The 23588-nt window shown below is 39.7% G+C and overlaps 1 protein-coding gene across 2 annotated transcripts in view; it reads left to right on the forward strand.

The window, feature by feature from the left end:
* PIWIL2 (piwi like RNA-mediated gene silencing 2) overlaps positions 1 to 23588 on the forward strand; it is a 99574-nt gene that overhangs the window by 40584 nt on the left and 35402 nt on the right. For both annotated transcript variants that reach the window (XM_004610100.2, XM_055144787.1), the window contains exons 13-19: positions 1750 to 1890; positions 3717 to 3830; positions 4935 to 5123; positions 7725 to 7826; positions 8198 to 8314; positions 9795 to 9883; positions 10671 to 10776. In XM_004610100.2, coding sequence (XP_004610157.1) covers positions 1750 to 1890; positions 3717 to 3830; positions 4935 to 5123; positions 7725 to 7826; positions 8198 to 8314; positions 9795 to 9883; positions 10671 to 10776 — 858 coding nt within the window. The remainder of the gene's footprint in view (positions 1 to 1749; positions 1891 to 3716; positions 3831 to 4934; positions 5124 to 7724; positions 7827 to 8197; positions 8315 to 9794; positions 9884 to 10670; positions 10777 to 23588) is intronic.

A 23588-nucleotide genomic window follows, 5' to 3' on the forward strand; every position in this document is an offset into this window, starting at 1 on the left:
TACTATCTCTCAGTCCTCTGTCTTACCTTTTGACCCAGATGACTGAGGTATTTACATTATTTCTAGTAACATGGAACTTTAAATGAAGCTTAAAACTCCTGTAAGAGATTCATGTTTCTCTCTTTATATCTCTGCTTTTATTAGTATTATCATTTTTTTTTTCTCGGAGGCCTCCTTAGAAGTATCTCCTGGGTTACATCCAGTGGTTCCTTGAGGTCATGTGGTTCTGGTAATTGAACCTGGGGCCCTGTGCATACCAGACATGGATTCTGTGTCCATTGAGCTATCTTTCTAGCCTCTGTTACCTCTGCTTTTAATATGTAGGTCAAGACTCTTTCCTTACAGCTCCTAATTGCGTAATAACTTTTATGATCACACAGCTATATATGTAGCTCCATAGAATTCCTGACCCAGAATACCTTGCAAGAAATAGAAGCTATGTAATTAGTCCCAGAAGAATAAATGAATAAATCACCTATGTGATTTAGAAACTTTGTACTTCTGTATCAATTCAATAAATATTTATAGAATACTGATAATAGACAATACCAGACCAAAAAACGTGTCTTATGGTGACATTAAATAACTAGACTAATATAACAATATAAGATTGGATGTAGTTTTCTATTCTGCTCTGTTTGTTAAAGTACCTGACATTGTTCATTTGGCTCTTTCCCACCATTTCCCCCCAAATATTAATTATATGTAACCATGTTCCTTTGATTGTGTTTCTTAGAATATCTTTTGAATTTTTAATTCAGAACTTGCTTTGAGAAAGAGAAAATATTTGGATGTTATGAAATAAGTAATATTTAAAATCATTTCATTATTAATTTTTTTATTTGCTAGATCACTTAATTAACTATTTGTCTTTATTATAGGCATTTTATCTTTGTATTCTCACAAATATATACTAAACTGTTCATGTTAACATTTCATAATTTCATCTCTAAATGCTGTTTTTTTTTTACCCTGATACTGCTTCCAGCCCTTCTTACAGGCTTCTTCCTACATGGATACTCCTTTTTTAAAAATTAATTAATTTTTTAAAAACTAAATCACAGTAAGATACAAAGTTACAAAGTTGTTCATGATTGGCCTTCAGTCGTATAGTGTTCCGACATCCATCCCTTCCCTTCACCTGTGTACATTTCCCACCACCAAAGTCCCCATTATCTTCCTGCCCCCCTCCCCTGCCTCTATGGAAGGCACTCCTCCTCTTCCTCTTCCTCCCCCCTCCTCCTCCCCCACATCCTTCTCCTCTCCCTCCCCCTCTGCCCGCCCCCTCTTTCTCTTGCTCTCTCCTTTTGGGCATTATGGTTTGCAATATAGATATTGAAAGGTTATCAGGCATATCCCTTTACCTACTTTTAACACTCAGTTTCTGTCAGAAGTGATTATTTCCAACTATTATTGTTTTACTGGTCCCTTCACTATCCTAACTGCCGTTGGCATCCCCACACACTTGTGGCAAGCATACAACCATTGACCAGTCTTCCTGACCCCTGTTTTCCCTGGCCTTGGATATTAATACTAACACTAGTGTCTAATATTATTAAAAATTTAACATTACACTCCATTCAATGTCTCTGAGAGGGATTTATTAAAATCCTTGGAGGTACTTGAAAATCAATATAGATGTTAATGGGAAGCAAGTTCTTAGGGAATTATTTTAGACACATTGGGGTTTATTTAACCTCATAGTAGTAAGTAGTACTTACAATTCATCTCTATGTTAATTCTGCTTAGGATTTGACCCAGCAGATCAATCTAAGTCCTCGACAGCACCACAGTGCTCTGGAATGCTTACTCCAGAGAATTTCAAAGAATGAAATGGCGACCAATGAACTGACACGTTGGGGACTCTGTCTGCAGAAAGATGTACATAAGGTAAACCAGAGACTGTGAGAGGGAAGGAAATAGCTTTATCCCAAAGATTTTAGAGGTTTGTGATACTAAATGATAACTTCCTATCTTGATTTGTGAGTTTGATTTTATTATCAAACGTGTACATATGTGTGTGTGTGTTTTGAAATCAGGGCTCTGTTCCTTAAACTCTGTCTCTGACGCCAGATGATAAAAATTTTTACATAGTATCTGACGCACAATAAGTGGTTAGTAAATTACATTTAACTTTTAGTTTATATATTTCTATTATTTTTCTCTTTCCTGTCCTGTCCTTTTTCCCTTTATTTCTTGGGCTACACCAGAAGTGCTCCAGGCTTGCTTTTGGTTCTGTTGCCAGAGGTCACTCAAAGAGGTTCTTTCTTTTTTTTTTTTTTGCTTTTTGAGTCACACCCAGCGATGCTCAGGGGTTACTCCTGGCTTTGCACTCAGGAATTTCTCCTGGCAGTGCTTGGGAGACCATATGGGATGCCGGGGATCGAACCCGGGTCGGCCGCGTGCAAGGCAAACGCCCTACCCGCTGTGCTATCGCTCTGGCCCCCTCAAAGAGGTTCTTGAGAGAACATATGTGGTGTCAGGGATCAGGCTGGCATTGACTGCTTGCAAAACAAGCACCTTAACCTCTGTACTGGAGATTTAGCACAGTAGGTAGGGTGCTTGTCTTTGCATGTGCCTGAACTGGGTTCACAGCCTAGGACCACTTATGGCTCCCGATCCCCTCCTTGAGTACAGAGCCAGGAATAAGCCCTGGACACTGCTGAGTGTGGACCAAACAACAACAAAAATTTACCTTCAGTTTTTTTTTTCTCACCTTAAGCACTGTGGTTTACAAAGTAGTTTATGTTGATTTGTTACAGATATTCGATATTCTATCATCAACCCCACCACCACTGTCATCTCCCCATCATTATTGTCTCCATTTTCCCAACCACCCCTCAAGTCTGCCCCCATAGCTGCCCACAATAATTTATTTTTATATTGCTGGTTACATTCTCATCCAATCTGGTGTGCTCCTACTGGAATGTTAGTAATGTAGAGTTTGGAGATAATGAGAAAATCCAGAATATTTAATTGGTCAGTCCAGCAGGCAGAATGGTGGCAGCTATAGGGGTATGAGTGTGGCTGCCTGGGCTTTGATAGGGTGGGAACTTGTCCTGCCCCCCTCCTTAAAATTGCCCTGGAGGTCTCAGCTGGTTTGAGAAATTTTTCAACTAGATTTATTTATTTATGAGTATAACAGTGGATGAGCTTGGATGTTTGTGGTGGGAAATGGGTATCTCTATAAGGTCTTCTGGGAGTACGGAAAGGTGGGGGGAGGTGCCTATTCAGACTCTTGAGGAGGACCAGTTTTTAGTCATAAACAAACAAAAAACAAAAAACATTGTACCTGAAATTTTCAGCAGGTTAGCATCTCTGTGGAGCATAGTTATGAAGTGGTGAATTCTGGCTGGAGGCATGGCAGCAGCTGTTGGGGTCTGAGCATCCTTTAATTTTCTTCTAATTTTTCCCTTAAAATAATTTAAAAGATTAATTTCTTGGTCATTTTAATGTTTGTTGTTTTAAAGACTTCCACTGGTTTTAAGACTGGTTTTCTAGTCACTTTCTTGGTATGCCATTGTTGGAAGTGTCTATAATTAAAGAGTGGTACCTGTAAAAATTTAGCCTTTATGTGTCCAGGTTTTTATTGACAGTCTCTTATCCCTCTTAGCTCTCTCTGCCATTCATGCTCTATTACTGAACTAAACCCACTCAGTATTTTTCTGGTGGTATTTGTAAATGGCTCATGTCTTAGGTGTTTATTTTATGTTTAGATTGAAGGACGTGTTCTGCCAATGGAAAGAATTAATTTACGAAATACTTCATTTATCACATCTCAGGAACTAAATTGGGTTAAAGAAGTAACCAGAGAACTTTCCATCTTGACGGTAAGTGATTCATGAATAGTAAAGATAATCTCAGTACTCCTAAAATTGTGGAAATTAGGAACCAGAAACGTTTTTGTATATTTTTTAGACAGTTTATCAATTAAGTTTTCATTCTGAATTGTTACTAATACATGGTCCTTAAAGAATAAGTTGATGAGTAAACCTTTTGCCAGACTTAGGGAAAGAAAAATAAATTGCTACAAGAATATGTGTAGTACTAGCCTGTTACTCTCTCTTTCCTTCTCCTTCGTCTAGCTTTCCCTATCTTTTTTTTTTTTATTTCTGGCAGTTCCTGGAACATGTTTTTATTCATAAAAGAAGTCAAACTAAAGTTTTTCCAACAAAAGAATAAAATGATACATGATTTTTTTTGTGAGTAGACTCCTAAGCAATGCTCAGGAATCCTGGAGCCTCTCTGGTGATCCTTGACCATTTGGGCCAGATATTTCAGTGCTAGAGCCTGATAATGCTATGCTGCTAAGGGCCTCCCAGGGCCACTCCTAGTGGTGCTGGGCTGCCACTCAGAACTGTGTATCAGACTTTGACTTTTGTGCATACAAGAAGTGGACACCTGTCCCCTGAGCTCTCTCCTCAATTTTTTTGTGCACACATATATTTCTAAAACTTTTCATTGGAATACAATATGAAGAAAAAGTATACTTAATACAACTTGGTGAGTTTTCTCAAGGATACTTATCTAATCAATCCAAGGATTAAAAAGAGACTATGAGCACCCCAGAGGGCCCCCTCCATCCTACTAGTTACTACTTATGTCTTCATACTACCCCCAGAATAGCCACTGTCTTGACTATCACAGTATATATACACATAGAACCATGAAGTATATGTACTTTCACAAATGTATTTATTTTCCTTTCCTGAGTCTTCATTTCCTCAATCTTGTTTTGGTGAGTTTCATCCATATTGTTAAATATGGTTGTGGATATTCATTCCATTCTCATTGGTATATAGTATTTTACTTTGAGACTATAGCAAAACTTATATATGTAACTATTAAGTATTAGATCAGATAAGACTCTAGAATAAAATCTGGTTGAATTTGAAGTTGTGGAAGTACTAACAACGCTTTTTCATTATTCCTAGGTCCCCATGCATTTTTGGGCATTGTTTTACCCAAAGAAAGCAATGGATCAGGCCCGAGAACTTGTTAACATGTTAGAGAAGATAGCTGGCCCCATTGGCATGCGCATGAGTCCGCCAGCCTGGGTTGAACTAAAGGATGACCGAATAGAGACCTATATCAGAACCATTCAGTCCATGCTGGGAGTTGAGGTAGTTAATGTGGATTTTGTTGTTGTTGTTTTGTTTTGTTTTTACTTTGGCTCATACCCAGCAGTGCTGAGGGTTTATTCCTGGCTCTGTGCTCAGGGATCACTTCTCATGGGCTTGGGAGACCATATGGAGTACCAGGGATCAAACTCAGGTCAACCTCATGTAAGGAAAATGCCCTACCACTGTACTATTGCTCCAGCCCCGTGTAGTTAATTTATGGAATTAATTTTTTATGGCATGCCTGTTCTAAAATACTTGATATTTGATTTTAGGTTGTTATCAACCTATTACTGATAGTGTCCATGCTCCTCTGACTTCTGCATATGCACATAAAATCCTGAACTGTTCAGTTTTGCTTCTTTGATTCAATATTGGTATTCTCATTCTAGTGTTCTGTCCTCACAATTGACTATGAGAACAGCTGACTTAACTTCAGTTTGTTATCTACATAGAACATGGTGTGCTCAATGAGCAGCTTCTTGGACTTAATGCCATCTTGCACAAATCAGTACTGAGTTGTCACAGTCTGGTTGGACTCAAGAATCAGATTGTTCTGATAGTGAAGTTGGCAAGTGGCCCATCAGCTTAGGCCCAGTAGCTAGTTGATCAAAGCCACTGTTACTGAGCAGGTCGGAGCTCTTAACCACTCAGTGGTTCAGGTTCTTAATCTTTATTTGTTTTACAAGAAAAAAAAAGGAATAGAACTAGGAATGGAACAAAACCAGGGGCAAAATTTTTGGAATTTTCCTTTGTATTGAAGAGTCAGTACTTTGAGTCATGATCACTACTGACTTTTCTTTTCTTTTTTTAAAAGAACTGTGATTTAAATATTTTGACAATTTAGGCATATAATATTTCAATCCCAACAGCAGTGTCAGTTTCTTCCCCACTCTTCAAAAGAATCCTTTTAAAATACAAAAACCCAGTATATCCCAGGGTGGATTATCTTTCCAGTATCAGAAAATATCTTATGTTAACTTTATAAGTGTACTAGTGGTTTTCTTGCAGCATGGCTATCAGCTTTATTTGTAACATTTACCAAACAACTTACATTGGTGTTGTTGACTCTGTCATCTTTAAGACATTATTTTTTATTATTATTTTCTTTGTTAGGGATCACAAAGTTACATATATATATATATATATATATATATATATATATATATATATGGAGAGAGAGAGAGAGAGAGAGAGAGAGAGAGAGAGAGAGAGAGAGAGAGAGAGGGAGGCAGGAGTCAGGTGGAAAACATTAGTGAAGTGAGCCAGGTGGGGACTGTAAAAAACTAAAGAGTAAATCCCTCATTAATATATTATTGTCAATGTGATTTTAAATTTGTTTGCTTTTCAGTAGAAGCCATATCTGTGAATAAGTGTTAATTTTTAAAAAAATCCATACAACTGCAATTCTCCACGAGACACTTATAAATCATCATCTTAAAGAAAACCTACATGTTTGCTAGATTCAGATCTTAGGTTCCCTGTGTGCAGTTCGTGTTCTACGTGACAGGAAGTTCTTTGATGTGATTGTTGGAATATGTGTCCTTCAAGAAGGCTTAATCTGAAATTAATCATGATTGGGAATAGTATACTAGTCATTTACCATTCCTAATCATTTCTGGCATAAAGGGCTGACAGTGTCATGTGACTATTGCTTTTTAAAATTCAGACTTTGAAAGATGCTCTGTTAATATTGAATCTCTTAAGCAATGAGGAGTAGAGGTTGCTGATATGAGCTATGCTGCTGGTAATATTCTCTCTCCCACTTGGAGAGTTAGGAACAGGTGCTTATTTATTTGGCAATAGATCACATTCTTCTGCATTTTTCTCAGAACCCTTTCTTGTGGTATCACATACCAGTTTTCTCAAAGGTCTATGGTATGAGTATAATCAGATGCTTAGTTTACTGAAAAGAGTGATTAAACATTATAGGAAATGGAAGCAGCAAGTATATAGTAACATACAAAAATTTTTGTTTTATTTTCTTTAGGGGTCACACCCAGATGTGCTCAGGGATCACTCCTGGCAGGGCTTGGGGGATCATATAGAGTTCCAGGGAGTGAATTCAGGTTGGCCGTGTGCAAGGCAAGCGCCCTACCAACTGTACTACCACTCTGTGCCCCAGTAGCATGGCAGAATTTTTTTTTCTTATTGGGTCACACCTGGCGATGTACAGGGGTTACTCCTGGCTCATGTACTCAGAAATTACTCCTGGCGGTGCTCAGGGGACCATGTGGGATGCTGGGAATCGAACCCGGGTCAGCTGCGTGCAAGGCAAATGCCCTACCCGCTGTGCTATCACTCCAGCCCACATGGCAGATTTTTAACCTGGACCTTTTCTAGATCTCATAAGTTACAAATAAATGAGATAATTACAATCTGTTCTAGATAATTCATGGTAACATATTTGCATATATACAAAGAATCACTGAACCAAACAAGTGTTCAGGTTCAGGACCTTTTTCTTTGTTGCAGTGTCATTATTTCAGTCCCAGTCTACCTTAAAAGTCTGTGGCCTTAAAGACTCCACACTGCCCTGATAAACCCTTAAAAGTCCCCCTGACAGTTCCAGTGCCTGATTTATGTATACTTTTTCTCCTCAAGGGGAAGATACAGATGGTTGTTTGTATCATCATGGGCACACGTGACGATCTCTATGGGGCCATTAAAAAGCTGTGCTGTGTGCAAACGCCTGTGCCTTCTCAGGTGAGTGGGACTTGGAAAGTTGGACAGGTATTCAGAAAAGTAAAGTATCTGTTAGAATGTGTTACATGAGTTTATCTGTTGATTAGTAGGTATTTTTCATTTCTGAGAGTATATGCTTTATTCTGAAAGGGATTTTCCTGTGGAAATAAATTTGTTTTTGTTCTGTGTGAGATCCTTTGGAAATTTTTTTGTTGCTGTGTATGTCCAGGCACAGATGGACACATGCTTAGAAACTCTACAGATAAAGTTATTAACGCAGAATGTCTTGTCTCTAACTGGGATGTCTTAAATGCATTTACCTGAGAATTATTGACATTTTCTGAAAGTTAATAGTATTCATTTTCCCCTTCCCTTTTGTTCCTTCATCATAGGTCATCAACGTCCGAACCATTAGTCAGCCTGCCAGGCTTAGGAGTGTGGCCCAGAAAATTTTACTTCAGATTAACTGTAAATTGGGTGGTGAGCTCTGGGGAGTAGATATTCCCCTGGTGAGTAATGCTAAGATATATCATTCAGTTCAGTTCTTCAGAGAATCCTGCCTAGGATGATTTTCTATTTTTCCTCATATCTCTCCTTCTTTTAATGCTCACATGCAAGGCAAGCACTCTATTTGCTTTACTCTCTCTGGCCCTTAAATCAGGGATTTTAAAGTTTTTCACACTATCAACACTGGCTAGTAAACCAGCAGTTAAAAACAACTATGTCAGTGTTAATAACTTTTCCTCAGACCAGCTGAAATTTTTGTGCCTGGGCAGTAGAGTGAGGATCATCCATTGGAAACCACTAGGCTTTGGACAGTATATGAACTGAGAAATATTTTTAAAAGTTTTTTTGTTTGGTCTTTGGGTCATACTTGTTTGTGCTTAGGGCTTACTCCTGGTTCTGTGCCAAGAGATCACTTCTGGTGGGGCTCAGGAGACCACATAAAGTGCTGGTGATCAAACCTAGGTCGGCTGTGTGCAAGGCAATTGTTCTACCCTAGGTATAGTATCGGTCTGGCCTGAACAGAGAAATACTTTTACTTTCAAACTCTCTGCTTGTTTTTGGGTCTTATCTGGCTATTCTCGGGGCTTACTCCTGTCTCTGCACTCAGGGATCACTCCTGGCAGGGCTTGGGGAAATCATGGGGTTCTGGCGATTGAACCAGCTGCATACAAGGCAAGCATCATGCCTGCTGTACTATCTCTTTAGACTCTAAATTTTTTAATTCTTAAAAAAACTTTTTTGGGGGCACAACTGACTGTGCTCAGAGTTTACTCCTGGTTCTGTGCTCTGGGGTCACTCCTAGTGGGCTTATGGAACCATATGAAGTGCCATGGATCGAACTGGGTTGGCTGCATGCAAGGCATACGCCTGACCTGGACACTTTTGTGATTTAAAAAATGAAAGCAAGACTAATGCTTCTTGATGTGAAAAGGAAGTGAAATTTAATTTTTAGTATCCTTAATGCAGGTACTAATATGTATATATTTTATACTTAAATAATATGTATATATAAATATAGATTTAAAAGTATATACTTCTTTATACAATATTCATGACTATAATGGTGAATTAAATAGTTTATAAAGAGATTCTATGGCTCACAAAGTCCAAGATAGAGCCGTAGCGATAATACGGGTAGGGTATTTGCCTTGCACATGGCTGACCCAGGTTCAGTCCCCGGCATCCTGCATGGTCCATTGAATACCACCAGGAGTAATTCCTGAGTGCAGAGCCAGGAGCAACCCCTAGCATCATTTGGTGTGGCCTTAATGCCAAAGAACAAAAAACCCCAAAGCCCAAGATAATTACTTTCAGTCCTTTTCAGAAAAATTGGTTAATTCCTGGTCTAGTTATTCATGATATTTGTAATATTTCTCTTGCTTTCCTTGAATGTGTTTTCTTGTACTGCTTTGGAATCATATTAAAAAGTTGGAGAGATGAGATGAATTTCTTGGATTTTTACCTTTTTATTTTCAAATCCAGAAACAATTAATGGTGATTGGGATGGATGTTTACCATGACCCCAGCAGAGGCATGCGCTCTGTGGTTGGCTTTGTTGCAAGTATTAATCTGTAAGTATTACTACAGTTCCGATTTGTTTGGTTATCTCATTTTGATGTCTAATCTTACTAAAAATTCAAATAAGCTGCAGTTATTTCATATTAAAGATATGTTTTATGAATTACAATATGTCATTTTATCTTTCTGTGATACATTTTTGCATAAGTACCTCTAAGTATCTTTTTAGACAAGCTTGTCACATGTAAATTTGTTCTTGTTGCAGTTTCATCTCCCTCAAAATGGGACTTGTGGACTACACAGATAGTATGGCAGATAGGGTGCTTGCCTTGCACATGGCCAACCTGGGTTTGATCCCCAGCACTCAATATAGACCTGTAAAGCCCTCCAGGAGTGATCCCAGAGTACAGAGCCTGGAGTAAGCCCTGAGCAGAGCTGAGTTTCGCTCAAAAAATAAAATGGGTTTTGTTGTGTTAGTAATGGTTCTTTTCCCCAGAAATAAGGGTGTTTGTTTTGATTCTGATTTGAAAATCATATACGTTCATCTAAATGTCAGCAGAAATTTAGAAACTGAAATTTTGCCTCCTCAATTGGATTTTTTTGGTTTGTTTCTTCAATTGGAATTTTTGTAGTAGATACAATCATGGCTATATATCTATGATCTATGGCTTTTCCCATGTTACCATATGTTGTCTTATACATGCCAAATACACGTTTACTAGGTTCTTGTTGACTGGTATATAGAAAAGCCTATAAACATTGATATTTAGTTGATTTGTCTTCCTCCATGAGTGTGTGTTCATCTCTTCTCTCTCTTTCTCTTTACCAACTTTACTCCAGCACCCTCACAAAATGGTATTCACGAGTGGTATTCCAGATGCCTCATCAGGAGATTGTGGATAGCCTGAAACTCTGCCTGGTGGGCTCCTTAAAAAAGTTTTATGAGGTGAGGAAAACAAATTGTAATGTTTCAGGATTTTTAAAGGATTACAGACCAAAAAATTTCTAGAAGGAAATCTGGCTTGTTAGGAGGGATTCCAGATTGAAGGTGAGTTTTCTTAAACAGACTGAAGTTAGTCATTGCTGAATAGGCAGATCAGAGAGACTGCTTTCAGGCTCTTACTTGTATGGAGCAGTTTAGAGAGTGGAATGCTTTGGCTTGCGGTGGTAAGTAGTATTTATTTCCTGAATCGTTCCTCTGGTACTTACAGACATAATCTTTGTGCTCTTATCAGGGAAGTTGGGGGTAAATTTCAGCAATTAAAGCAGTGTATGATTTTACTCAGCTTTTATGACTATCATTAGTTGCTGGCTCTTTTCATTTTGTTTCAAGACAAATGCCTCTCTGTAAATCACCCCTAGAATGCCAAAGAATGCTGAACATAGAAAATTGCTGTCATTAAGCTGATATTGGGTCTGGAACTGTGAGTAAGCAAAGTACTGGTTTTTGCTTTGGCCCATACATCAAAGACTGATAAGTAGCTTTCATTTCTTAGTCAAAGTTAATAGCCCTTATGTAGAGATTGAATAGCACAAAATTTAATAATTTGATGTGATGAAAGTTAGCTTTTCTACCTCCATATTGTTTTTTGTTTCCTTAGAATTTTGTTTCCTACAGTTTCCTTCAAATAGTTTGATATTATTCAAGTCAGAGATTACATAAAATGTTAAAATTTTGTCTTTTTTGTTTTGTTTTTGGGTCACATCTGGCTGCTGTGCTCAGGGGTTACTGCTCACTATTTTCTAAGGGATCACTTCTGGTGGCTGCAGGGTAAATTTATATGGAGAGCTGGGTATTGAACCTGCTTGGCTACTTGGAAAGCAAGAACATTACTATCCTGTTATACTATCTCTTCAGCCCAAATTTTTGTCTTTAAAAAAAATTTTTTTTTGGTGGGCTGGAGCAATAGCACAGCGGGTAGGGAGTTTGCCTTGCACGCGGCCAACCCGGGTTCTAATCCCAGCATCCCATACGGTCCCCTGAGCACCGCCAGGGGTAATTCCTGAGTGAAGAGCCAGGAGTAACCCCTGTGCATCGCCGGGTGTGACCCAAAAACCAAAAAAAAATTAAAAAAAATTTTTTTTTTGTTTAAATTTTAAAAAATAGAGTATTGTAGTGGCCTGCGGGGGCTTCAGGGGCGCGGGAGGAGGCCCCAACCATAGTAGGGGAGCTTCCAGGAGTCCAAACGGGCCGGAACGCCCAGGGCAGCGCCGGGGTAAGGGTGTCAGCCTGGTCTGTGAGACCCTGGGGACAGGCATTGGTGAGCTGGGGACGTGGAAGGCGGGTGCCCAAGTGACCAGGTCAGCCTGTGGGAACGGCGGGGCCAACCCGAGGGAGCACATGAGGGGGCCGGGCGAGCGATGCGCCCTCAGTTTGTGGGGGCGAACACGGGCAGCCCACGGGTGGGTCCAGAACTCCTGTTTCAGCCACTGAGGAAAGAAGTAACCTCAAGTTAACCAAAGTAACCCAAAGTGAACAGTGATTGAGGAACTTGGACAGACCCGGCTTGAGCGTATTGCAGAGCCCCTGCTCGTAGTTACTCTGGTTTTGTTTTTTGTTTGTTTTTGCTTTTGGGGTCACCCCCAGCGATGCACAGGGGTCACTCCTGGCTCTGCACTCAGGAATTACTCCTGGCAGTGCTCGGGGGACCCTATGGGATGCTGGAATCAAACCCGGGTTGGCCGAGTGCAAGGCAAATGCCATCCCTGCTGTGTCATCGCTCTGGCTCCTGCTCGTAGATGCGAACCCAGAGACGTCTCCCACAGGGGTTCCTTCGGGAAGGAGTGTGTTGGGGTGGCTGGAGGGCAGACATCGCATGTGCAGGGTCAGGGCGGAGTTGAGCCTTCACTGTAGCTAAGGATGAGCAGGCAGGAGAAGAGTAAATGTTTCTGAGTTACTTGTTCCCTACATCACATTTTTCAGATTTACTGAACAGAGGTTTGGGTCTGAATATGAAGGAATAATCTATACAGAGAACACTTATTTGTGATTTTAGCTCTTTCACACTGATAATATCAGGCAGGACCTGATGAGCTTATTTCATTAAGGTTCAAACTCCTGGGCCGGGTGACTCCTGTTTCGCTGCTATAAGAGCTTGAGCAGAGAAAACTTTATTTATAGTGCTAGACTTCCAGTCTGAGAACCATGATTGATGATGCCTGCTTGAGGCACCTAGTTCTGAATTAAGTTAAATCACTGCTTTTTCACATTCTTAAGTATTATGGTCAGGAGTGAGTGGATTTTATTGGGGGGGGGGAGTGACTTTTTTTTGGCCACACTTGTTGGTACTCAGGGTTTCCTCCTGACTCTGTGCTTAGGAGTCACTCCTGATGGTGCTCTGGGGACCATATGGGGTGCTGGGGATTGGGCCCAGGTCTATGGCGTGAAAGCACATGCCCTAGCAGGCTGTGCTAATGCTCTGGGCCCCGTTATCTAGGTACTTTTGATGAAGACATTGAAACTTACGCTAGAAGATGGATAATAGAGCAAATAATAGAAAACATTATTATAATTAGGTTATTATCCCACACGAAAGCGCCTGGCAAGCTCCCTGTGGTGTATTCAATATGCCAAATACAGTAACAATAACAGGTCTCATTCCTGTGACTCTGAAAAAAAGCCTTCAATCATTGGAAAAAAAGAGTAAGGAGAGACTGCTAAAATCTCAGGACTGTGATGAATGGAGATGTTACTGGCGCCCACTCGAGTAAATTGATGAACAATGAGATGACGGATGACAGTGATACAGTGATGGGTGTGGGAATTTTAAACTTAAAAACTTTAAAAAAATAAAAAAATTGGGGGCATACCGATGGCATTTAAGGGTCATTCCTCAAGCATGGTGTTAGAGGGAGAACATGTGCTCCAGCCCTTTGAGACATCTTTCTGGTCTAAGTTTTTATCTTTAAAGGGAATTTAAGAGCTGAAGCGATAGCACAGCGGGCAGGGCATTTGCCTTGCATGTGGCTGACCTGGGTTCGATCCTCAGCATCCCATATGGTCCCCCAAACCCCACCAGGAGTAATTCCTGAGTGCATCGCCGGGTGTGACCCACTTTGTCATGTAGTGTTTCCACCCTTTCCATTTTCATCATTGTTGCTGTTTTTTTTCTTTTAGGGTTCTTTCAGGTTTAGAGATTCTTTCTGTGAAGTTTTCCCTTCCTTCCCCCCCACCCCCCTCCATTCCTCAGCTGGACATTTATTTTCTTTTCTAAATTAAAAACTGCCCCCACCGCTTTCCCTTCCCTTTGTTGTTGTCACTGTTCCTTTGTTGACTGGGGTCATAGGTTGCTTTGTTTGCACAGTTGGTATAATGCACTTTTAGTTGCAGTATTCACCAAGGGTTGCACACTTGATTGTGATGTTTGCACACATCTGGTTACAGTGTACTGAGTATTTAAAGTTTTCTTGTGACTCTGGGGTGTCCTACAAAGCCACTGGGACCTCACCCATGCATGAGGGCAGTGCGTGTTACTGATCTTGGGGTCTCACCGGCCTCATGCAGGTATTCTGATTCTGGGTTCCTAGACTTTTTTCTAAATGTTCCAAGGCGATTAGTTTATTTTCTGTGTAGTGGTTATCACATTCTGCCCTATATTGTTTGCATTCATATTTACTTCTTTCTCTGTGTTGTAAATTACTTGAATACTGTTTGTACAAAAGTACTGTTTGTTCGAATTCATGGCTGATGTAATTCGATCCCTGGCGCCCCATATGATCCCCCCATCCTGCCTAAGTGCAGATCCAGGAATAAGCCCTAAGCACTGCAGGGTAGGGCTCGCCCTTCTCCCCTCAAATAGTGACATGCATCATGCAAATGCTGTTCATGGTTAGGCAGTTAGAAAGAGCATAGTGGACTCCAGGTTTTCTCCATGGAGACACTTCAAGATGGTTTTTATTTTGTTTTTTTTCAGTTTATGATCCATACCTGGTGGTTCTCAGAGCTTACTCCTCTAAGTCCCTGAGTGCCACCTCTTATCTCTTACAGCCTCTTTATGTGAACAGATTTGAAATTCCTTTTAGTATGGTGGCACCATGGTACTTAAAATGGGAATCACCATGGTCTTAGATTTGAAAGTCATTAACTTTTTGTGAAGTTGAAGTCATGGTCTTAGATTTTAAAGTCATTCACTTTTTGTGAATGTGAAGTCATTCACAAGTCAGGCATTTGTTTTTCAAGTAGTACCATTATGATTATACCTAACATTTGGATCCAGTGTGCATTAGACATAGATTTGAAGAAACAACTGTATTTAAAGAAACAACTAATCTGTTCCATAAAACTGTTAACATATATTTTCATACTAATTTAATTACTCTTGTCTTCCATGATCTGCTGGTTATAATAAACTGTGCAGAACTTATTTGCTTTAAGTTAGGTAGTTTTTAGCTGGTGGTTTGTGAATCCAATTTTCTTCAGACTAGTCATTTTTCCATCAGGATATGTCCTGAGGGGCTTTAGTTACCCAATACAGTAGTTTTTCTCCCTGCTTTATCTATAAGGGAAATGTTCTAAGATCCCCAAGTGGATGCATGAAACCAAAGAGACTTCTGAACCTTATATAAACTGTTGTTTCTTATAATATGTATCCAGGATAAAGTTTAATTTATAAATAATGCACAGAAAGAGGTTAATAGCATCACTCCTAATATAATTAGAACAGTAATATTTTGTAATAAAAGCTATGTGAATGTGATTTCTTTTTCCCTCAAAATGTGATACTTTCAGGTGTATTTAACCATGAAAGTGGGGACGTGAAAAAATGGGAGACCAAACTGGTTTAGTGGAGGAACTACTGTATACTTGATTATCAATATCAGTTTTATCATGACTTGTTAAATAGTCCTTTATTCACATCGGATAGTCTAGTTCTCCACCAAGAGTTTATTGCGCTCATGGGAGAACCTGGCAAGCTCCCTGTGATGTATTCATATCCAAAATACAGTAACAGATATATACATAACTCTCGGAGAGCCTGGCAATCTACCAAGAGTATCCCGCCCATACAGGCAGAGCCTGGCAAGCTACCCATGGCATATTTGATATGCCAAAAACAGTAACTATAGGTCTCACTCCCCTGACCCTGAAAGAGCCTCCAATTGGTGGGAAAGACGAGTGAGGAGAGGCTGTTAAAATCTCAGGGCTGAGAGGAATAGAGACGTTACTGGTGTCTGCTTGGGTAAATCGACAAACAACAGGGTGACAGTGATATAGTGACAGTGAATGTGATATAGTGGAATCTTTGGGGTCCACACCTGGCAGTGCTCAGGCTTACTCCTGGCTTTGTGCTCATGGATCACTACTGATAGGGCTTAGGGGACCATTTAGGGTGCTAGCTGCATGCAAGACAAGTACTCTACCTGCTGTACTATCTCTATAGCCCCCAAATGCTGGAAACTTACCAAGATTAGTGTCACAGCAAATTGTGGTATGGTAGTACATATATAACTAAAATATGAGTTAAAAGATATTGAGTTAAAAGATACTGGCACATTACTAGAGTCCACTCAGGCATGGATAATTAGTCCAGTTCACCATCATATCATATTACCTGTAAGTCATATGAGCTTGTAGGCTTCCATTAAACATTATCAGGTGTCAAAAGCTACAGTATTCTAAGTTACATGAGTTAACTTCCTAAGCATCTGGTATGCCAGATACTGGTATTGTAGCAGACAATAACAGTACCATATTTTGCACTGACTCTTTACGTTTTTATCCTATCCCCTCTATCTGAATGGGACGGACTGAGACAGAGACACTTGTAGGCTACTCTGATGATACAGGTTACTGAAAACAGTACTAGGCCTACATGTGTCTGAACTTGTATGTTTATTGCAGCACTATTTATAATAGTCAGAATCTGGAAAAAACCCAAGTGCCAGAGAACAGATGTCTGGTTAAAGAAACTCTGGTACATCTACACAATGGTATACTATGCAACTGTTAGAAAAGATGAAAAGTCATGAAATTTGCATAAAAGTGGATGGACATGGAGAGTATCATGTTAAGTGAAATGGTCAGAAAGAGAGGGGCAGACATAGAATAACTGCACTCATTTGTAGAATAAAAAGCAACATGATGGGGAGACTAACACCCAAGGATAGTAGAGAAGGACCAGGAGGATTCCTCCATGGCTTGGAAGCTGGCCTCACATGCGGGGGGCTGGAGGGGAAGCAGATGAGATAGAGAAGGGACCACTAAGCAAAGGATGCTTGGAGGGCTCGCTTAGGATGGGAGATGCATGCTGAAAGTAGACTATAGACCAAACATGATGGCCTCTTAATACCTGTATTGCAAACTATTAACACCAAAAAGGAGAGAGAGAGTAAAAGGGAATGCACCTGCCACAGAGACAGGAGGGGGATGAGATGGGGTGACAGAAGGAATGTTGGGAACATTGGTGGTGGAGAATGGGCACTGATGGAGGGATGGGTACTCAACCATTGTATGACTGAAATGTAATCACAAAAAGTGTGTAAGTCTGTAATTGTATCTCATAGTGTTTCATTAAAAAAAATTTTAAAAAGAGACTCAAATCACTAGGCAGTATAGCTACTTTTCTGGTGAACCTCATATTTTTGTTGTTTAATTTTTGATTCACATTCAGCAGTTCTGAGGGGCTATTTCCAAGTTGGTGCTGAGGGATTACTTCCAGCATTGTTGTGGGCCGTGTGGTGATGGCTCAAATTCAGGCCTCCGTATGCAAAGAATGTACTTAACTCTGTTGAGTTATCTACCTCCTCTGACTTTGGGTTTTTTTTTTTTTTTGGTTGCTGTGCTGAATATCTAATTCAGATCTTCTGCATGTAACTTGGTGTTTCATACATGTACTCTACCACTTGAACTATCTCCCTGGCTTTGTGAACCTCACCTTTACCAGTAGAGAAGGCCCTTACAAGGGACTAACATAAAGGTTTTAAAATGTAGTTCTTTCTTAGACATTAAATAATTAGTAAAATGAATTATATTATGCAAAATATTACATAGCAATGTTATGGTTGAATTGTATCTCTTTCCCAGAAAGTGTTGAAGTTCAAACCCCTAGTACCAATGAATATAATCTTGAAAATAGGGTTTTTGCTTATGTTAAGGTGAGATTGGAGTGGGCTCTAACTAACCATTTGTCCTTAAGAGATTTGGTTACAGGAACAGACATAGGGGAAAGACAGTATAACGATACAACTACATATCCCAACTACAATCCAGAAGTACTAGATGACACCAAAAGCTAGGTGGAAAATTAGTACAAGTTCCCTAGCAGCCTTCAAAAAGAATCAAACTTGCCAAATCAAATCTTGGTTTTAAACATCTAGTCTCAAGCACTGGTTTTAAATCCTCAGTGTATAATACTTTGTTATAGCAACTGTAGCAAACAAATACAAGGTTTTTTGTTTGGTATTTCCTCCTGCCCTTCTTCTCTTAGATCGCCCAGAAGAAAGAGAAAATCTGTCTGAGATATTTTTCAAGGAATTTGCTCCACTTTTTGCTGGGTGTAAGCATATAGATACGAGAGCATACGTCATCTCTTCACTCCTTTATTCCCTTCACTTTAGACAACAACATTTCAGTTGCTCATTCTAAGTCTGTTGGACATTTTTTCTGAGGATGAAAATGTGGTTCCTTTTCTGAGGAAGAGTTACTTGAAGGTCCAGACTGGTGTAGTGTCTTCTGTTTTTTATTGTATTTTGAATGTTTATATCTATTGGCAGTTATGCAAAACCCAGTACAGACTAGGAGGCAAAGGCTGGGCTTGTGCTCACTGTTATAGTGCCTGCATTGCATATGTGAGGACCTAGGTTCAGTTTCTAGTACCACACAAAACAGTACTATTTTAGCATAAGTGTGTGTCAGATACTATTTATAGTCTTTAAGAACTACTAAGGTGGGTCCATCTTCCCAGCTATATGAACAGTCCTAGAGCTGTCTGCTTTCCCAATGTATACTTTTTGTTATCGTTTTGCATTTTAGAGCGTGCAAAATATATCCCATTTTTACATTACAGCCCCAGTGTCCAGTCATTTCAGGGACCAAGTTGTGTACCCATGCAGGCACACTAGCATATTTGCTTGCTGGTTCCAACTATTTTCTATCCTGGAAGGAGATAATTCCCTTTTACCCTTCCTATATTCTAATACTTAATGTCTAATATGTTTTCTCTCCCTTTGGGTTTGCCTATTTTTGATGTAGTAATGTATCACTGTCATCCCGTTGTTCACCAGTTTGCTCGAGTGAACGCCAGTAACATCTTCATTTGTTCCTGTCATGTGCTAGTGTAGCCCAATAGCATCTGCTTGCTCCAGGAACATGAAGAGCACGTTGTTGTTACTGTATTTGGCATATCAAATACATCACGGGTAGCTTGCCAGGCTCTGCTGTGCAGAAAAAAATAAATAAAAATAAAAAGTAAAAATAAAAAGAAAGAGGTCGCGTGGCCACATTTTGCACACTCCAGGAAAAAAATCACATCGCTCTCTTTCAGGAGCTTAGTTTTATAGTCTCTTGATCTTGGCTGTTGATGAGACTACACGTGCTGGGAGGAGTTTGTGGGTGTGATTGCCAAGCTACTAGAAAACTGGGTATCTGGGAGGAAGAGGCCCAGTCCCGGTCCAGCACAATTGATCTCTCTCCTTAGAGCACAGTTGTAGTTTAGTTTTGGTTGTAGTCCCAGTCAACATAGTTCCATCATCTTAGTCTTCTAGTAGACCTCAAAGTACTCCACCTCATTACATTTTCTTACTCGTCTTATCGTAGTCTTATAGTCCTCTACTTCCAGTCATCATTGTCATCTAGTCCTCTTGCTAGTCCTCACAGACCCTCTAGTCCTCAAAGACCTCAAAGTCCCAAAGTCCCTCCTTTCCCCTGACAGCATAGTTATATAGCAGTCATAAAGGGTGAGGGTACACATAGGTGGGGTTGAACATTGTTATAACAACAAACAGGTAAAGCCTGTTTGTTTTAAAGCCTAGAGCTTCTGGGGAAGTTCTAGATTAACTAAAGGAAAAAAATCTCATCTGAGGGTCAGCACTCCAGATTACTAGAAGACCTGCTCAAGGGCGGGATTCCATCCAGGATGTATTGCTTTCTCCTTTCCTCAGCTAGTAATCCATTTAAACAATCATAATAAATTTACTTCTTATAATATTTCTAATCATTTTGTATGAACACAGTAAGAGATATATATTAAGCTTCAAGGTTGACTCTTCCTGGGGACATCTTGCTATGTATTCCAGACTACATTCCTCAGGCCAGGTTAGTCTTTCCTAACCCCAGCAGGGTCCTTATTCATTTACTTCTTTTTGGGTCATGACAGACTTTGTTCCATGACCATGCTCTTAGCTTATACTTACCCGTCTCCTTTCGATGCTAGGGTAGCTTTCAGCTTGCCCTGGATCCATCCAGTCCCTTTGTCGGGACCCAGCTTTTGGAGTGCTAAGAACTAAGAACAACTGAAGCATAAGTCAAGTAAATGTGGATGCCCAGGGGTAAATATTATTTGGAGTCAATTAACTCCCATGTTACAAAGCATAGCATGACATGTCTTCCTGTGTGTATACAAAAAAGGACATTGCTAAACAAGCCATGCAAATGACATAAAGGAAAGAGAAAAGCAATATAGTATTATTAGTGCTTGATGGAATTGGGTGTGCCTCAGGGGCTCTGTTGCAAAAAACTAAGCTCCCTGTAGGAGGAGCAAGGACAACCCAATGTTATCCAACAGGGAACCACACCCAGTGACACTTAGGAGCAGTTTCTGGCTCTGAGCCCAGGAGTGATCCCTTACTCCCTCACGGTCCTGAGGGGCCATATGTGATACCAGGAATCAAACTGGGCTTGACCATGTGCAAAGCAAGTTCCTTACTCTCTGTGCCATCTCGCTCGACCCTCTTATTGTGGTTTTATTTTTTATTTTAGCCACATCTGGTGATGCTCATGGGTTACTCTTGGCTCTCCACTCAGGAATCACTCCTGGTGGTGCTCAGGAGTGGGATACCGGAGGACCAAACCCTAGTTGGTTGCATGCAGAAGCCTTACCCTGTATCTCTCCAGCCTCTCATTGTGGCTTTTAACACACATTGCTTAAGGACTACTGATGGCGAATGTCCTTTTCTTGTGCTTACTATTTTTATGTCTTATTTGGAGAAGTACTTTTTTAAAAATTAAGTTAAAAAATCTTTAGATTTCAGTTTAAATTTTTATTATTTTTTTCTCTTTCCCACCTCTTTGTTGTGGTAGTGGTTGTTGGGGTGGCACCAGGGATTACACATGCTTGTGGTGTTCACATACCTAGTTGTGCTCACTGAGTTGTCTCGGATTTGGTGGTGCTTGCATATATGAGCATGGTGCTTGCTAGATGTTGCAGTGCTTATGCCCGGGGTATGCTCCTTTAGATTTGGTGCCTTAACACATTCTGGATTACTGAGGGTCTAATTCCTGGACACAGGGATTGGATATCTTTTAGTTCAGGCCCTCACATTATGTACCATAGAGATCATACTCACTGTTTTGAACAGGGGATCCCACACAACCAAGCTGCTGGATTGGTACATGTGGGTAGCATGAACTTTGAACTTAAGGCCCTCACTAGCAAAGTAGGTACGTTTGTTTAATCTGGGGATCCTTTTTACCAGTTGAGCTATTTCTTTCTTTTTCTTAAGCTATAACTTTGTTTACATACTTATTGACTACAGAATCTTATCCATACATGATTTGTAAATATTTTCTTCTATTTATACTTGTCTCTTTACATTCTTGATAATGCTACTTGATACACTGAAGTATTTCATTTTTGTTTCGTGGCCACACTTAATCATGCTCAGGGCATCTGAGTCTGCTGTGCTCAGGGGTCACTACTAGTAGTTCTCAGGTGACCATAGGGGTGATGGGAATCAAAATTGGGTCAGCCGTGTGCAAGAAAAGCACCCTTCCTGTTGTTCTTTTGCCCTGGTCCCTAATTTAGAAATTTTTATTAAGTCCCATTTATTCTTTTGTTCTTTATGCTTTTGGTGTCAAATCTAAGAATCTGTTGCCAAAACTGACATCATGAAAATTTACTCATGTTTTCTTCTAACAGTTTTTATAGATTTAACTCATATTGAGATCACTGGTCTATTTTGAATTACATTTTTTAAGGATGAAGATTAGTCCTTATATCAGTACAACAAAGTTTTGTTATTTTTGTCATTTTGTTGTTTTAATTATCATTTTTGTTAATTTTGAAATTGAAAAGTATGAATTTTCCAATTTTGATTTTCCTTTTTGATATTGTTTTGATTTTTAGGGTTCCTTAAAATTCCATCTGAATTTGAGACTTCACATTTGTCATTCTGCAAAAGTTTTCCTTTTTTCTTGGAGTGTTGGGTGTGGGTGAGAGGTGGTAAAGCCAAGGATGAACTCAGATCCTTACATTAGGGCCTGGCCCATTGCTATTTTATAATGATGTATGAACACAAAGAATTTTGTAATCTATAAACACATAGAATGTCTTTAATTTAACTAGCTGTTATTAAATTTCTTTCAGAAATGTTTTATAGTTTCCTGGAGTTTTTTTATCTCCAGGTTAAATTTGTTACTAAGAACTTCCTTCATTTTGATTCTGTTGAAACTGAAATAATTTCAGCACCAGTGATAGTACAACTGATAGGGCATTTGCCTTGCATGCGGCCAACGGGATTCGATCCCCAGCATTCCGTACGGTTTCCCGATCACCGCCAGGAGTAAATCCTGAGCATCACTGGGTATGACCAAAAAGCAAAAAAAAAAAAAAAAAAGGCAAAAAACCGTAGTTACTTAATTTTTTTGTTGTTCCCTGCTATTTGTAGAAATGTAAGTTTTGTGTGTGTGTTAGATTTTTACTACTCAGGCAGCACTGTGCAAAGCCAGTGCCTTAACCCCTGTCTTGTTTCTTAGTCCCCTAGAACCCTTTATTATTGTTCATTTCTGAAACTTTGAGTGCAATGTTGAATAAGTGTGGAAATATGCATAAGGAAAATATGCATCTTTTTCCTTCTATGATCTTAGTAAGTTTCTATTGCTGGGCCTAGAGCAATAGTACAGTGCTTGTCTTGCAAGTGGCTGACCTGGGTTTGGTCCCTGGCACCCCGAGGAGTCCCTGTATGATCCCTGAGTGGAGAGCCAGGGGTAAGTGTGTGGCCCAAAAATCAAAAGGAAAAAAAGGGAAGTTCTAACTTTGTTTAGAGACAATTCCCAAGAGGAGCTGGGATGGGGTGAGGAGCAGGGACCACTGCTGGTGGTACTTGGCCCAGAGATGTGGGTCTGACAGTGTACTGCTTGAGTAGTTTTGAGCAGCAGTATGTTGTCAGTCCCACAACTCTGGGCCGAGTACCACCAGGAGTGGTGCTAGGGATCAATTTCTGAGCACGTTAGGCCTATGCTCCATCATTTGAGCTATTTCCTTCATCCTTGCTAATTTTATACTAAAATGTTTAAAATTGTATCAGATGTTTTTCTGTGTATTAATTTGTAACAATCTTATTTAGATTAACACCAAATTGATTTCTATTGTGTATAAAAACTTTTGATATATAGTTCTATTATCTTTTGTTTTCTTTGTGCTAAATCTGTATTCAGAGTTTATTTTTATTTAGTTTTATTAAGACACTGATTTATCAAGTTATTCATAATGAAGTTGTTTCAAGTGTACAATGTTCCAACACCAATCCCACCACTTATGTCCCCTTTACTTCATCAGTGTCCCTAGGTTCTCTTTTATTCCTAAGCCTTCCCACTTGGCAGGT

The sequence above is a fragment of the Sorex araneus genome, chromosome 7 (genome assembly GCF_027595985.1).
Source record: "Sorex araneus isolate mSorAra2 chromosome 7, mSorAra2.pri, whole genome shotgun sequence".
Lineage (NCBI taxonomy): Eukaryota > Metazoa > Chordata > Mammalia > Eulipotyphla > Soricidae > Sorex > Sorex araneus.